Source organism: Poecilia mexicana, unplaced genomic scaffold, assembly GCF_051168715.1.
Source record: "Poecilia mexicana isolate PSO_F unplaced genomic scaffold, ASM5116871v1 scaffold_6, whole genome shotgun sequence".
NCBI lineage: Eukaryota > Metazoa > Chordata > Actinopteri > Cyprinodontiformes > Poeciliidae > Poecilia > Poecilia mexicana.
The window spans coordinates 29,423,817-29,442,025 of NW_028263375.1; the positions used below are offsets into that span (position 1 = coordinate 29,423,817).

The window sequence follows — 18,209 nt, forward strand, 5'->3', positions numbered from 1 at the left end:
GATTTCCCAATAACTTCCAACTTTGACTAAGCTGACATGAAAACTTGTTTTCCATCAGGACTGTGGTACACGCTCAATAAGCCCACAAATAACCCTCTTATGGCTTTTATGATCAGGCTCAGTTTTTGTGGCTTCATGCAACTTGGCTGTGGGAACAATTAATGCTTTTCTGGCATGAGCTTTGTTTCAATTTGCCAAACAGGCTTATCGGCATAGTGACTGTGGTAAAATAAATATTCAATAAATCACTGCGATAGCAAAACACATTAAATCTCCCTATGGACTGAAATAACAAACAAAAGGAAACACTTTTACAGGCTGGCTCCTTACGTTGACGCTTCAGCAATGGGTTTTTCGAGTGTTGTGGCCTGTAAAAACTAAAATAAAAAATAAAAATGACAGCGGATGAGGTTGCTTCAAGGTTTAATTCAATAGTCTAGTTGGTTAACTGGCTCGGTGTCAATTCGAAGTATTCCTCTTTCTTCTCGAAGTAGTAGCTGAGTCGAGCTTTGGCGTACCTGGAAACAAAACAGAGAGCAGGAAGTAGAAAGAAATTGTGATGGCATTGGGTTTGAATGACACTTGAAATACATCTTTAACCAGTTTCAAAATTTTTTTGCATCTGTGTTGTTTTTATTGAGCACATCACCCCAGTTCTACCTCGCTCAGTTTCTACACTCCGTTAATCTGGAACAAACTTCCAGAAAACCACAAAACTGCTGAAACACTGACTTCCTTTAAATTTAGGCTGAAAATCCACCTGTTCGGTGTTTAGAGTTGCCTTTATATTATATATTGATACAAAACGTTGAATCAATATATAACTCGCCAGATAATTTTAATTGTGACATTTGACAAAATGCTTGTTAAAGTGTTTTTTTTATTTTATTTTATTTTTTTATTCAAAGTACTTTGAACAGCCTTGTTGCTGAAATGTGCTAAACTGAAAAATGTGACTCGTGTTTGTTTTGGTTATTTTTTACATTGTCTCTGTCATTTCATCACAACGCAGAAATCCAAGCTTCAGAAGGACGTAAAAGGAAGAAAAAACATACAATAAAAGTAGAGTACAAAGGGAAAAAACATATTTATATTATTTAACCAGTTGCAGCATATTTTAATAGATTGTATAACAATTCTCAGTTTGACACACAAACGTTATTAAAAAGTTTATTGTGGTAAAGAACTCAGGTTTTCTGGATTACATATACACATCATTTACTTGTCCCTAAAGACAAGGATGAAAAAAATTCATTAACCAGCTTAATAGCAATATTTATTTGAGAACAATCTTTTAAAAATAGAGTCGTATCATCTGCCAGTTGACTCAAACATATTTCTCTCTTTGCACTTTGAAAACCCTTTAAGCTGCTGTTCTTTATGAAATGCGCTAAAATTTGCATAGGTAAAAGAAACAAAAACAGTGAAATTGGACAACCTTGACGAATTCCACGCTCAATATTAAATCTACAGGTGGTTCAATGAGATAGTTTAACTGAACTGTTACCTAATGCATATAAAGTGCGTATTGACTTTTTAAACTGCTCACCGAAGCCAAAAAGGTCGAGCACTTTAAACAGAAATTCTTGTTCCAGTGAATAAAAGGCTTTATGGAAGTCAAGAAAGAGAATCAAACCGTTTTCTGATATTTATCAGATAAAAGATTTATCTGATATTTAGATTTATCAGAGTAATCTAATAAATCTAAAACAAGTCTTATGTTATCAATTATATATCGTCCAGCCATAAAGCCATTTTGAGTTTCTCCAATGACTTCATTAAGTACAGATTTTAATTTATTAGCCAAACATAGAGCATATATTTTATAATCATTATTTAATTAAGTGATAGGGCGCCAAATGTCTAAACTTAATGCATCTTTTTGCAGTTTAGGAATTAGTGTAATTAGGCCTCAACGTAGCGATGGTGGTAGTTGTTCTTTATATACTTTCTGTAAAAACATTCAATAAAAAGGGAGCAAGTTGGGTAGAGAATCATTTATAAAATTCAGATGTTAGCACATCGGTGCCTGGGAATTTGTTTAATTTAAGCTTTTTAACAGCATCCAAAATTTCTGTAAGAGTTATATGTGAATCACAAACAGATCTTTGAATTCTCCGATGGTTTTAACATCACCAAGATTCTTAAAGAGATCATTCATTTCAGTACCTGAGATTTCATTACTTAAATTTCATTATTTATTATTTCCCTTAGAGTTTCATTTTGCAAGAGAGAATTATTAAGTTTCCAATAGGCTGGATATCTTTGAATTGGTTTGTTTGGTGATAAATTTAAAGTTAATACAATTGCTTTTTTCTCCTCCTTTGCCTTTTGGATGATGGGCCACAACCGTTTTCTTTTGTCGCGATCTTCCAGGGTCAGGTCTTCCATGAAGCACAGTTTCCTCTGAGTCAGGTAGTCCACCTTTTTAGACATCTTCCACACAGCATCCCGGTAAATCTCATAGCGACCTGGATCATGATATCCCTCGGTTGGGGTTGAGCCCTGGCCGTATTTGATCTTCCGAGCCTGTGCAATGAGTCAATTACATCCAAGAATTTTTCTTTGTGGCTTGGAACTATATTTTGACAGATGTCAATCTCTTTCATCCTGAGCGCTTCCCCTTCAACCTCCAGCAAACCCCACAAACGTAAGTTCCAGCGGCGTTTATAACGCGCCAGCTCGACAACTTGATTCTATAGAATTTTGATTTTTTTCTTCAGCCTTATCAACTCTCTTTACTGTGGTCTTCAATGTTTCTTTGAAGCCTTGCAAATCAGAGAAGATAAATTCAACTGACCTCTTCAGATCATCCATAGATTTTTCAAGGGAAGATCCTTGTTTGCTAATAGCCAGCGTTAGCTCCTTCACGATATTTGTCTACCATTTCTTGCTCCATTTTACCTTTTTTGATGTTAGTGGATTTTGTAGGGGTAAGAGTTGGGGGGTTATCACTCTTTATCTTGATCGAGGGATTAGTTGACATTTCTATAAAAGCCGATTTTCTAAAAATGTCTGGGAGAAAGCTCTGGTAGGCGTCCATCTTCTCAGAACAGATAAGAGTAAGGCCTAAAGCTCTCATCCTAATATCAAGAACAACTCCGGTGTTTCCATTAAAAAGAAAATGGAATTGAAATCATACATGAATAAGTCGTTGAAAAAAACACACTGCACCATGATCCCCAACTACTTCCTGTCATCTTCTTCTTCTTCTTCTTCGATTGCCGATCACGTTACTCAAGTGACACGAAAAAAGTGCTTCATTTGCAGTTTTATGAAATAAACCAATATTGATACATCCAAAAATTCACCTAACACCAGTACCAAAACATTTTGACAAACAAGTTTTTTGTTTTTTTTTTCTTTTTATAAACTGGCGTGTTTCCATTTAGCAAATGTCAAATCGTGGAATCATCTGTGAATGGAAACACAGTTACTGTGTTAACCAGAAACTCAAAGGTTATTGTGATGTCAGAAATTCAGGCTGACGCCTCCAGACGGATTTATCTAAAGGGAAAATGAGCTGCTTTGTCTATACAGAAAAATGAAATACTTTTCTTAAGAATAAATATTGAGGTCTCTGTTCTATTTGTGATGTTCAGACTGTATTTATTTCTATTTATCTGCCGCTGTTTGTTCCTACAGCCTAGATGTTGTTTATCCGTCACCACGGATAGGCACAGGCGAGGATGAACCCTAAAAGTAAAGTGTTATCTACCAAGTGAGTTGCAAGGTAATGTACAATAATGTCGTCCTTTATTGTGTGTTTTACAAAAAGTTTACACGGGAGTTTTCTAGCCCGTGGTGGGCACGGTGCCTTTGTTCGCAGACGTTGCGAATAATAAAACCACATCGGGTCTTTGTTGGATAAAGTACTGAGTCTGAAAGCTTCAGAGGACAGCTTAACGGTGATGATGAAAGTGGTTTTGTGCTCGCTCCTACCTCACTGTGTTTGAGCGTCTCGATAAATCTGATGTCTGAGTACGTTGTTGCCCTTGGCCATTATACTATACCCCTTTGAAATGAAGCGAAGTTTGAAAAGCGAAAGAAAATGGAGGCACGGAGAGGAGTTGGTCCTTTAATTAGTGCTTTCACTGAACTCCTCAATGCCGAATCGGTTTTCTCGCTCTTACCGCTTTAGTGAGACAAAAAAGATAATTCAGACACATGCTTTTCAGATACTTATGTGCCATCACTCTGCTACCCTTCGTGAATTTTCCATGTAAAAACCCCGAGCTCTAATTATTGTTTCAGAGTGAGCCCTCTGTTGTCTTCTGCCAGTGGAATTATTTCCTCCTTGTTGTTCCTGCCACTCCAATCGGAGACCCTTCAACACCAAGATTATGACAAAGACACATGCTTTTGGTGTAGCCGAATATGTGCCTACAATCCTGGGAGGAAGAACAATTTTTTTTGGGTGTTATCCTGGCAAAACTCAGCAAATGATTTTCACTTCGCTCATTGTGGCTTGGCGAGGTTTCAGAGGCATTTCTTTCTGGACAGGCTTAATCTGTTGAGAGCGGCGGGCTCCTGTTAGATGACTGACAGTTTTCTCTCGCTCAGACACAAACGCAGCGAGATCTCATGATATTAAAACACCACAACAAATTTAGTCAAAGTAAGCCTCGTCTCGCAAAGCGCTATCCGATTACTGTCAGCGTGTTGACTTTGTCTGGTGTGGCAGGTCTGAGGTGTCATTATTGGTATGTGCTTTAAAGAGAAGGTATTAAGTATTTTCCAGGCACATGGTGCCATTTTATAGAACAATCAAGTAACTATGTTAACTTCAGCTGTTATAAAAATGCTGTATGACTTAAAAGAAATTTGACTTCGTAATTTAACGCCTAGAAATTGGGCTTCTGTCTCTTTAAAAACTCCTGCTCTTTCTGAAACTCTGCCTTCAGGAAGTCATCACAACATTGTTCTTCTATTAACCCTTTAACAACGTTTTTACCAGAGTTTCAGAGAAGTATATCCTATAACGAACTCAGAAGTTGCACAGTTTCACCAGGTATTTGCTAATTGCTGCTGGCTAGTCAGAAGGAGCTGAGTGGGGTTGTCGCAAAAGAGGGCTCAGAGGAGGAGCTTCGTCCTCAAAGGCAGAGCTAGATCCGCCCATTAGTTTCACACAGTTTAATGGTGGCTATGGAGATTAAAGGATTCCTCAAGCATGCATGAAAGAATCAATTCAACACTCCAGGTATGTTTTGATGAGGGAATAACATTATAACATGATGTAAAGCTCAAAAAAGTTGATTTTATGAAATGCTGCCCCTAGTCTGAAGGAGCTGAATGTGACGACTTTCTGAAGGTGGAGTTTCAGAGAGAGTAGGAGTTTCTTAAAGAGACAAAAGTAAAATTTCAAGGCGCTAAATTATGAGGTCAAATTTCTTTCAAACCATATTTGACATATTATATATATATATATATATGTACACATACATACATACATACATACATACATACATACATATATATATATATATATTTAACAGTTACTTGATTGTGCTATAAAATGCCAGTATGTCCCTAGAAATACGAAGTACTGCCCCATTAATCATTTTCATCATGAACACTGATTTCTAAGTGTATGATACACTGGAACCTAGTTCTTTAAGACCTGCTGTTTTCACATACTATTTCAGTCATCCTTAAATATATTAAGGTCGACAGGTGAAACTCGGGTGCTCAGTGTTTATCACCATCAAAGATGAAACAGACATTTTTCTATTTAGCAGAAAGGAGGGGGGGAGAGGGAAAGAGTCAGCTCTCGCATGAAGCGCAGGTATTCCCTTTCACAATGTGCTTTTGTGCACAATTCCTTCAATTTTGCAGCCCGTCTACTCCAAACAGTGGGCCTCCTCCTTGTTCATTTCCTCATAATAATGTCTTTGTCAAATAACAGCTGGGCCTGCCAGGATGTCCACAAATCGAAACCGCTGACTCGCAGACACACTTTCAAACACATGAATAAAAATCATGAGAGGAAAGTAAATAAGGACGGTAGGAGGAGGGCGGGTTCGCATTCCCCTTGTGGCTCTCCATTGTCACATCCACATCTGGACCTGGTTAGAGCACAAGGCCTGTGTGACGCCTGTCACTCGTTGGGAAGTCGGCAAAGATTTGACTCATGGGGATAGAGGGCTGGGAGGAAAGTTTCTTACACACACGAACGCTCGCATGCACGCGCACACATACACACATTCAATGAATTAGAATTTGCGTTCCGATGAGGCTCCTTTGTCAGATCAAAAGTGCCTTTTTAAAAGTCAAAACCCTTAAGCAGGTATTAACCATACCTTTCATCAAGCCCACGTTTCTGTATCGAAATGTTTTTATTGGTTTGCTGTAATCTAATCTTAAATTTCTAGTTTTCATCGGCTGAAAGCAGAAAATCGTCGTAATTAATAGAAATAAAAGCTTGAAAGCGTCAGTCTTTGTGGGATTAATCTATATAACTCAGTGAAGTGAACTGTTGAAATAAATTAACTTTTCAAAACTAATAATCTAATTCATCAAAAAGAACTTCTACTCGCTCTGAGCTCCAGTCTATTTTTAGGTCTTTCCTTAAAGGAAGTTGTTTACTACACGCTAGCTGTGAAATGAAACTGATTAAATCTGAACAAGTTTCATTTGAAAATAACCCTAAATGCATTTATCACCTCATTTCTTTGGCTGCTTTTAGTCCAGTTTTTGGGGGGATTTATGGAAACTTTATTTAGTTTAGTTTTTAAACCCATAACTTTTTTTTCCAGCAGTGAGGAGCTCATAGCTGTCCTTTAGATGCTATGAACCTGTACCTACTTAAGGCTGTCTAATGGTACCTGTTTTTTTTCTATTTCTGTCTATTTAACCTTCAGTAAAAGACTTCTGGTTCATTATGTCAGAGTCAGTGCTGTCAACTCCTCCATACAGAGAGCAGTTCCCAGCTGAAAGGAGCTAGAAGTCAATAAACTATGTCGGAATCTAATTTGCATAAATGACCATGAGTGTGTAACTTTAACAAACAGTCCAACAGTAAAAAAATAAAAAAATAAAAATTAAATCTGTTTGGGAATACGACAGAGCTTTCATTTGTCCAAAACAAATAATGCTTTTTATTTGTTTTGGTTTAATGTCCATCCTGTACGATCCAGACAACCAAATGTAACACAAAAAACCTACTCTGTTGCTTTTTGTTTTTTTATTTTATTTAGTTTTGTTACTTCTGCCTTCACTTTTAAACTTAAAGTCTACTTAGCTGCCTGCAACAAGTCAGAGTACCAAAGGATATTTTTTCACCATATTTTTTTCTTTCCTTTTTTGGCAGACTCTACATCAATGACATTAATGAAAAAAGGAACAATAGCAATAACTTTCAGTGCAGCTGGTTGGGATGTTAGTGTGAAAACTAGCAGCTTTGAAAATTTTACTTTGCCCTGATGTAGCTTATCTTTTTGTAACTCATGTCGTAGCTTCAATTTGATTAGTCACAGACATAGTAGCAGTGAAGCTAACGTTGTCTGAAGCTAACGTTCAGACAACGTCCCCTAAAAGTTGCCATGAATGTTCGGTGAATACTGTTCACCAAACGTCAAAGTGACACAACATTAAACGGTTACCATAAATGTCTGTGCATGTTCAGTGAACATCTAGCAGATGTCCATCCAATATTCAGTGAACGTTTGTAGACAACGTTCGCCAAACGTCCAGGTGAAACACCATTAAACGGCTAACAAACGTCAGCGGAGATTAATCGACCACCTAGCAGACATGCAGCTAGGATTCAATGAACGAATGTTCAGAGTCAACATTTGCCAAATGTCAAATTTAAACATTAACCAAACAATGTCTAGAAAACGTCCATCCAACATTCAGTGAATGTTCATTGTTAATACTTGCTGAATGTTTAACATTGTTTCATTCAGACTTTTGGAAAATGTTCAGACAGCGCTCGCTAAACGTCAACATGACTGGTAACATTAAAGATTCACATGACTAAAGAAAGTATATATGAAATTTAATGTACTGCATAAGAGACGTGATGAGTAAAAATGTTACTAGAAAAATATAAATGGTACAGAGTGTTACATTATGTCAATGTACAAAATATTGAGAAATACATTACCAAGTTGCATTGCTATAGTTACCCAGGTCAAAAAGTGCAAGAGCTAGAAAATCCCACAAGTTTTCCTAGTGTGGAGTGTGAGGTTATACTAAGATCTAACTTTTGGTATTAACTACATTAGCTTGAAAGCTAATTGCTAGCATGTTGCTGCGAGTCAGCTCACATTTATTTATTTATTTTTTGGCAACATGCTCATCATCTCTGAGCAGTCACCCATAAGTTCAAGTTTAAATGAAGAGTTTAACTTCAAAATAGAAATAGAAATGCAGGGCAAGTGTTGCATTTAGCTAACAATCTGTTAGCTACAAGTACAACAGTTGCTCTTTGTCCCAGAGTTTTTCATTTTATTGTTTCTTTCATTCAAACAGAGGCTAATGAAAAACAAAAAGCAGAGAGGCAGCAGAACCCTGGCTGTCAATGTTTCTTTTTGTTGAGCCTGTTAAAATAAAGAATTATGACTTTTAGCAGACACAAAGAATTTGAATGGTTGTGAGCGTGTATTAAGGGATGGGAAAGCGGAGTAGCGCCGCTTTCAAAGATCAGACTTGGTTCCCTGTCGTTACTGTTGCTCTCAGAGCTCATTTTAGTTTAACCCCTCCAGTTAAAGAAAGGTAACCCAACCCTCCACATGCACTTTAGGACAACCTCAGCCAGCGGCTTAAAGTAGCAGACGGCTATGCAAGACGTATAGCGAGGCTGGGTCGACAGGACTGAAACAATAGCGCCTCTGTGCCCCAGCACCCCTCTGGATCACATTTCCTCCAAGGCCCATATCGAAATGTGGCGGGGGCCCCCGTTGCTGATCTAGCAAGCGGCCAGAGAAAGCCACACAGAGGGGAGGGTGCCGTATGTCAATAGTGATTAGGATCATGATCACAACTGTTGCCGGTGCGGGGCACAAAGGAAAAGCGAGACATGAGGGTGAAAGGTGGGGGTGTGGAGGGAAGCACCGTGCCCTCCTGAACTTTACTGTCTGGTTGCCGGTGATGAGGAATGTCTCCTGGACTCGTTTAAGATAAATAATCCTAGTGCACGCTGTTGTAAATTTAGAAATAAAAGAAATTAAGCTCTGGCATCCTTTGAAAGTCTTAATGAAAGCTTTGGCTTTCATCCTATCGTGATGTGTGGCGCAACAGTGACGAGAAGCAGAGAATTCCCCCAAGTAAATATTTACAAGGAGAAGTGACAAGAAGAGGAGATGTGGATATCATTCTGCTTTTATGCAAGAGTGAGAAAAAGAAATATGCTTTCATTTAATGAAGGATATCATCACTGTGTTGAGTCTTAACCCTGTTTCTGTTACAGCTCTCTAGGCGACCTCGGCGATGAGAGACCCGTCACCATGTGTACAAACCTTTGGAAGTCAAAGTCGATAGAGGAGAATCGGGACTGCAGGATGGCCCAGAGACCCCAGAAGAAGTTGGATGCCTGGTGGGAAAAAAAGGGAGATAATTTGTGGAAAACACAAATCACCTCAATAAAAACTATGAACCGAACAAAGGTTGGTCAGGCTTAGGCCTCGCTAACGTTTTTGTGGCTCTATCTCAATTTTTTACTAAATAATTACAAGAACTGTCAATGGAAATTGTCCTGTAACTGGTGGGTTGCTGGTTTGAATCTCCGCTCTGTTCATCTCAGTGGTTGTTGTTTCCTTGGGCAAGATTCCACAGCAGCTGTGGCTACAATGCAGCTTACCACGGTCAGAGTGGGAATGACTGAGAGAAATCCACTGGATTAGATGAAGACCTATACAAATAAAGGGCATTTACCATTTACAGCAGAGCTAAGCAGGTCTTTATGTATTTTGCTTATTAAAAACAAGTCACATTGTGCTGCAGAATTTGGTGTGTTTCAGTTGCGTCCCAGACACAGACCCTCCGACAGATCATGAGTAGAGCAGGTGTTTAAATTAGCAAATCAATCGCTGCTGTGTTCAGATGATCAATTACTAATAATTGCAAAATAAACGTCAGGCCTGAAAACATAATACTGTAACTGATTGAATGTTCTGTTCTTTGTGTGGGAAATGTTTGCATTTACTTTGGAGTTGCATCCTGATACGCTAGCGGAGCAGTGGTCAGGCAGTTGCTATGGCAATGGGTCTCTGTATAGCATAGCCAGCATACAGAGTGAAAACACAGAACAATATGAATATTTCTGAGCTGCTGATTAACTGTTTTTCTGCATTGTTTTTCCTTTCCTGTGGCGCACTGCGATAAATTAATAACACCTACATCTCCAGGTTTCATTTTGTTAATGAAATTGTTCTATGGAAAGAAAAATCTTGCTGCCTTCCAGCGTTGTTTACATTGTCTACATTTCCGGATGTAAACGATAACATGCGACGGGGTCTATAGTCTCTGCAGAGATTCAAATCGTCTTCAAGGAAAAGGTGATAAAAAAACAAAAATAATAAAAAAATTAATCCCATTAGGTTGCAAGATCTCCCTTCCTCGGGATCCCGCCGCCCCCGATAGGTGGGAGCCAACGTGGGGGTCAGGCATGTGTATCTTTTTTTAAAAAACCTCGAGGGAGGAAAAACCGTACGTAGAGACTGTGAACTGACTTTAAGGAAGTAGAGAGTGTGAACCTGAAGCTTATTTTTGCAGCGCTGTAGTTTAATGTTTGGTTACAGCTCCTCGTGCCATGCTGCAAGGGCTGTAAAAACACACTGTGTGACCTCCAGTTGTCGGATTGTAACCGCTTCCAAAACTGCTGCCGCTGCATGCCAGTTGTGTGCCGCTCAGTCAGAATGACAAACCCTCTGTATTGAATGGTTCCCTCCTTAATGGCCTTGCTCACTTAGGCTTGCGGACTTCCCTGCCTCCATAAATTTCTGTTGTTCTCCACCCTTATTGTAAATCTTCATGGTAAGGCCACTAATGGCACGTCCTAATAAGATCCAGACGGGGGCCTCTGTTCTGCGGCCCAATGATATAATCACATTTTTATTTGATAATCAAATAAAGGGTGGAATGAAATGCTTGTGGAGCATTGTGTGGTTTCCCTTGGCTTCCCCCGCGCCCCCGCCAAACCTGGCAGATTTTCATCTCTAATCTCCGTCCTTAGTTGGGGGGAAAAAAAGATTGAGCGCGCTTCCACTATGATTAGTAACTGCTCTTCATTAGGAGGAGCGTTAATCTAGCGCCGAGCAGAGGGGAGTCGGAGGAGAGAGAGAGGGAGAGGGAAAAAAAAAAAAAGGACGACGGAGACGTGAGGAAAGAGCGACACCACGGAGCGACGGGCCTGAGCTGCGACGACACAGGAGCGGCAGACGAGGGGCGGGGGGAAGGATCCCTGTGGAGGAAGAGGACGAGCTGCGAGGGCCCCACTGCGTCTTCGCTGGAGGTGAACACGGGAAGCTTCGCTCTTTTTACATCTTTGGCAATCGGCCACACAGCTTCTTCCACTGGAGGATATTATCAGCTGAGGCTTTGCTGTTGAATCAGTTCAGTTCAGCTTGGTTTTTTTTCCCAGCCCGTGTTGCAGCTTTGAGCCGTTTGCCATTTTAGTCAATTTGACAAATGAGGTAAAACTAACAGCGCTAAATGGGTTGAAAAAAAAAAGAATAGAATTCTAAAAAGTTTGCTACATTTCATGTTTTTGTTTCTCTGTTTGTGACTCGTTGATAGGAGCTATATGAATACATTTTACTGACTTTACTTACTCACATGAAGTGACTTGCAAAACTATTCACAGCCCTTAAATTTTCACATGTTGTAATTTTCATTTAATTTAAATAAATAAATGTGTTTTTATCCAGATTTCCAGGGACGAACACAAAATAGAGCATAATTGTGGAGTGTGGTTTACTTTTACTTTTCTTCTAACAAATAATCTAAAAAAAACACAGTTGTCTTGGTTTTATTTATGGGTGTCAGAACAAAAGGGGCTGACTACAGATTGATGCAATTTCTTTTTACACTCGATTTGCATGTTTATTTTAAAAAATAGTCAAATATTACTTGTCATTCCATTATTGCATAATCTTTCTGAGTTTTTACAACATTTCAGACCTTTAAGAACAAAATGTTGACAGCAAGCCAGCTCTGAAACACATCAGGTTCAAAAGACACAAAATGCAAAGATGTGAAAATTAGGTTCCAATTTCTAAAGCGTGGTATCGGGTCATGTTGCTGTTTTTGTTTTCATCAAACTCTGTCACACCAGCAGATAAATGCAGTCTTTAAGGTGCAGTTTCTTAATTTTTCTACTTTTATAAAATTTTCAAAAATATTTTTTTTACCTAGGTCCAGCTCAACCTAACTAAAAAAATTGAGAGTTGATTGAACAGGCTATGAAATGATTCTTTGTTTTATTTTAGTATACCAGGAAGTGCGCAGTCACTCAGTACATCAAAAATCTAAATACTGAAGTATCAGATAAAATAAAAAATCAGGGTGTGATGTAGCAAATCAAAGGTAAAGTTTAGTTTACATCAAAAGGTTAAAATGTAAAAGGCGATCACATTTATTTTTTAGCAGATGGAGGAAAGACAAGAAGTTAAACATTTTTTTAATGCTCAATTTTTTTTCATACTTAATCAGACCTGGAAAACTATGAAAGCAATTTCCAGCCTTTTCAAGAATATGAATGATTCTGGTTTGCATGACAATGTCATATAGTTAGTTATATTACAAGATATTAGTTGCAGAGTTTGCTGTATACATTTGCTAAAAATCATAATCCTCCAAAGTGCAGCCTCCGAATAAAGAAAGAGCACATTAAGGAACTATATTGTGAAGCTGTTTACAATTTAGTTGTAATAATAGGATGTTTGAACAAAAAAAAAAAAATCAGTAACAGTTGAATAAAAACAAATAAAAATACTGAAATTGTAATTACTTCCCTAAATTTCATAATTGAGAAGCCAATGAATATTTCTTTTGAAATTTACGATTCAAATACTCATGACTGGAGAGAAATGAGAATGACAGCGTCAATGCTAAATATTAATCAAACCCAACACTTACAACAGAAAACAGGGCTATCGCCGCCGAGGCTCCCCGTTTTAATGCAGCATCAGACATCCCGACACACGGAGCGTCGAAACGAGTGCAGTTGGAAACTTGGCTTGTTATGTGTCAGTGAACAATTTCTCTCTCATCTCCCCAGTCAGAAAAAAAAAAAAAAAAAACCTCCTCGGTCTGTCACCGAAAATCTGAATTCAATCAACAAGACGTTATCATATCTCCCACTTCATTCCAGGCCGTATTTCACCCCATCCCACTCCCCTCAATCCCCCACTCCCTGCTTTTTTTTTTTTTCTAATTTCCCCCTCTCTGTTTTTTTTTTTTTTTTGGCCAAAGCACGGGTTATTTTAAAAAGTGATATGCTTCCTCATCACTTCTGGGCTATTTCAAGAGAAATTCACACCAACACCCCCTGCCTCTAAATTGCTTGGACAATTCTACATATTGTGTTGGAGCTGTGGAAGCACTTTCAGACAGATAGCTCAGCACCATTTGAGCCACCAAAGAATGAAAATTGTGGTCATAAGAAAAATAATTTTGGCTGCCACCTTTCATTTTCCCCTGCGGTAGCTTCTAATCAACGCGGACGGAGTCCATCATACTTTGAGCGGCGGTGGCTTAAACAGGATGGTTTGGTTTTGCTTTTAGGGGGTTTTGGGGGGAGGGAAACAGGGGGGACAAAAACGGGAGGGTTGTTGCTGGAAAAGTAAATTATCAGAACGCGGCGGTGAGGTGATGCCCACTCTCTCATCTCGGAGGTCTGCGCACATCTGGATGCTGCTGAAACGAGAGCACTAATCTCATAATGTGAGTGTTTTTTCCCCTCCTCCTCTTCTTTGTGTGAATTTGCCCAGAACTATAAACTAAACAGAAGGAAAGGAAAACTTAAAAAAAAAAAGAAAAAAGATGACTTTTAAAATTTCTCCAAAGTGCCTCACAATGTGCTCAGGTTGGGCTATAATTCTGACTTACAAGAGAGAATTTGCAGACTTGAACGTAGAGCTTTGTGACTTCTTCGTCAGAAACCGTGACGTTGTGGCCAGTGCTGCGTTTGTAGCTCTCCAGGTAGGCGGTCAGCCAGTCCCTCTGGAGCTCCCGGCTCGGGTACAGGCTGTAGTCGACGTCAGTCACACCTTTGGCCACAACACACACACACGCACGCACACACACACACACACACACACACACACACACAACGAGTTACTGTCAGCTTAATTAGAAGGTTTTCAGACTTCCAACGGAGCCCATTTACTTTGAAATAGGAAACCTTATATTTAGAGGTTAAAAATGACATTTCCTTCATATATTATCTGTGAAAGACAACTGGATATGTTATTTAAATAATTTATCATACATAAAGTCACCATATAGGCAATGATTATCTATTTGTACTTAGCAAACGGTTTTAAAGAAGTTGCCTAATTCAGAGAGAAATATGTGAACAGATGTTGCAAAAAATTATTTCGTCTTTTCCTCACATTTCTTTAGATGCAGCGTATCTGGATTCAGTGGCGACCCCAAGGGGGAGACAAGGGAGTCATTGTCCCCTCTTGAAAAAGTTATATATATATATATATATATATATATATATATATATATATATATATATACACACACATATATATATATATATATATATATATATATATATATATATATATATATATATATATATATATATATATATACATATACATACTGCTCAAAAAAATAAAGGGAACACTCAAATAACACATCCTAGATCTGAATGAATGAAATATTCTCATTGAATGCTTTGTTCTGTACAAAGTTGAATGTGCCGACAACAAAATCACACAAAAATCATCAATGGAAATCAAATTTATTAACCAATGGAGGCCTGGATTTGGAGCCACACACAAAATTAAAGTGAAATCTTCCCTTTATTTTTTTGAGCAGTGTATATATATATATATATATATATATATATATATATATATATATATATATATATATATATATATATATATATATATATATATATATATATATATATATATAAATAATTATAATTGTTTGTGTGTGTGTGTGTGAAAATTTTTTAACCATCGTCACCCATTGGCCAGCGTTAATAAACCTAATGTAATGGCTATATTAGGTACTTTTCCATTAAACATAACATTGTGCAAATTAAAATTACGAAATAAATCCACTTAATGGAAATGCGGCATTTCTGTGCAATGATGATGTGGTTTGTTACATCGCACGAGTCACGTGATCAACAGCCAGATGTTGCTACTGGCAAAAACGACAAAGAAGACGGCAGGAAGTGGTGGGAGGATGATGGACTGTTTTTGTTTTTTTTCTGACAATGTTCAGGTGGTTCTACCAAAGCTCCCACAGCATCAAAAAGTTCATAAAAAAATTTTGTGTTATTTTAACGTGTCGAATTGATAGCTCTTCTGTAAAATCGCCGACTACAATTTCCCCAAAAACGTAGAACGTTACTCCCCTGGTCTGGGCACGCCAGTGAAAATATTCTGGGCGTGCCACTGTCTGGATTAAAAGAAGAGGATGACTTAAATGAGAAAAGAGTTTTCATATACATTATTCTGTGACTGAAAATAGGTATGTGTTGACATTCACAGGATAATAACTTTGAGGTTTTATGGTATAAACACACAACAAAATGTAAACAGAAGTGTACAGCCTGACATAACAAACAGGCTAAAAATTATTTCTGTTGATACCAAAATATGACTTTTTCATCATCATAATGTCATCTATAACCTTCATTTCAGTATTTGTTTTATTTTAATTCACACACTTAAGCAAAAGTGAATGTCCTCACCGTTTAGTGTTTGCTTAGCAGTGCTCATAGTGCAGATATTATTTTGCTTTCAGTTCTTTGTCTAGTAACTCAAATTAATAGGTGACACTAATCTGTTGTTGCAGTAGAGCCTGAAGGTTTGGGATGATTGGATGATGCTCCTTTAGTTTCCACAACGTGACTCTTTGTGTTTTTCAGAGCGTTTCTGTGCTTTGAAAGGAAAATTTAGTTGCCAGCAATGGATGAGACAGGAGAGGAGCTCCATTTCTCTACGCGCCTTACAACCAGAGAAATGCTTGGAATAAAGAATATTAAATATTTAAATATATAAAAAGAAATACCTGCCTTATTCTTCTTCGATTTTTCTTTTTAACGTTCTATCTCAGCATTCGCCACAGAACGAAGCCCACATTTAAACACTTTTGGAGAGTTTTGCTTCCACCTGGTAATAATTTTCAACCCATAATAATTTTATAATGGTTGGACTACACTTTATTATATGAACATGTATGCATTCTGACTACCACAAAAAATCTGAAAGCTGAACATTTCAGAATTATATAGAGAAACTGAAAGTCGCACTGAATCCACCTGTTCGCCAAAAAAACGACAGAAAGCGACAGAAAATGTTTTTACACGTTACATACTGTACATATGAGTTGTGTTACTGTGTGAATAACAGTGGAGTTATTGTGTTAATGTGTGAAAAACCCACTCAGACCTACCAGCAAACTCATTGAAGTGGTTCCCGATGTCGAAAGCCTGGTAGTTGTAGTCAGCGTACTCGTAGTCGATGAATTTCACCGAACCTTGATGGGGGGGAGGAAAGGGTTACCGTGACAACCTGACAAACAGCTCGACCGTGTGGACTGACAACCAACAACCTTTGTGGTATTTTACTTAAAGCAAAGGGGTCAAAGTAGCAGCTCGTCTCTTCGGAGCCACTTTGATTAGCTTTGCAGATATTGTGTGATGAATGAAAACCGAAAAAGAATGCTACAAAAATTTGTTTCTAGAGAATAAATTTCATTTGATTTGATTTTTTTTGTGTGTGTGTGATTTTTGACGCTGGAAGAATTAGTCACATACAATCATCAAACGTATCACTTCTCATGCCATCTCATCTGAGGGTCTCCTCACCTTCTTGACAGTTGTAGATGATGTTTTTTGTGAGAAGGTCGTTGTGGCAAAGGACGGTGGGCGAGTCCGTCTGGGAGAGGTGTCTCTTCAGCGACTCCATCTCCTCCAACAGAACCTCATAGCTCGGCACCTCTCGAAGAGGCAAAGAGCTACAGCCAGATACATCACATGCTCTATGAAAATATGAGAAACATACACAATTAGCTTAAAAATAAAATCATAGTTTATTGAAGTAACCAAATCATTCAATTAAGATAATTGTTAAATATAGTAAAAACATCAAATGCTTATAGCAATAAATAAATAAATAAATATTTAAAAAATTCCCCTCTCACCCTCCGTGGGTGGTCTCTTTCATCCTCTGAGCTCGGGTCCTCTACCAGAGGCCTGGGAGCTTGAGGGTTCTGCGCAGTATCTTGGGTGTGCCTAGAACTGCACATTTCTGGACTGAGATGTCTGATGTTGTTCCTGGGATCTGTTTTAGCCACTGCTCCAGTTTGGGGGTGACTGCCCCGAGGGCCCCGATGACCACAGGCACCACTGTGGTCTTCACCTTCCAGGCCTTCTCCAGTTCCTCTCTTAGGCCCTGGTATTTCTCCAGTTTCTCATGCTCCTTTTTCCTGATGTTGTAGTCACTTGGTATTGCTACATCCACCACAACGGCTTTCCTCTGTTCTTTATCCACCACCACAATGTCCGGTTGGTTCGCCATTACCATCTTGTCTGTCTGGATCTGGAAGTCCCACAGGATCTTAGCTCGGTCATTCTCCACCACCTTTGGGGGTGTTCCCCACTTTGACCTCGGGGCTTCCAGTCCATATTCTGCACAGATGTTTCTGTACACTATGCCCACCACTTGATTATGTTGTTCCATGTATGCTTTCCCTGCCAGCATCTTGCACCCTGCTGTTATGTGCTGGACATAACAGCCGGGGCCTCCTTGCACAACCTACACCTTGGGTCTTGTCTGGTGTGGTAGATCTGAGCCTCTATTGCTCTGGTGTTTAGGGCCTGTTCCTGGGCGGCCAGGATGAGGGCCTCTGTGCTGTCCTTGAGTCCAGCTTTTTCCAGCCATTGGTAGGATTTCCTGATATCAGTCACTTCAGTTATTTGTCGGTGGTACATCCCATGTAGGGGCTTGTCCTCCCATGATGGTTCCTCCAGCACCTCGTCCTCTGTTCCCCAATTTCTGAGACATTCG

At 38.8% G+C, this 18,209-nt stretch overlaps 1 protein-coding gene across 1 annotated transcript in view; it reads right to left on the minus strand.

Moving 5' to 3' along the window:
* Positions 1–406: 406 nt before the first annotated feature.
* LOC106929699 (ethanolamine kinase 1) overlaps positions 407–18,209 on the minus strand; it is a 31,804-nt gene continuing 14,001 nt past the window's right edge. Inside the window, exons 4-8 of the mRNA XM_088006557.1 lie at positions 17,009–17,181; positions 16,594–16,677; positions 14,053–14,213; positions 9,462–9,535; positions 407–518 (exon numbers count right to left, since the gene is read on the minus strand). Of these exons, the coding sequence (XP_087862683.1) occupies positions 437–518; positions 9,462–9,535; positions 14,053–14,213; positions 16,594–16,677; positions 17,009–17,181 (574 nt within the window). The 3' untranslated portion in view covers positions 407–436. The remainder of the gene's footprint in view (positions 519–9,461; positions 9,536–14,052; positions 14,214–16,593; positions 16,678–17,008; positions 17,182–18,209) is intronic.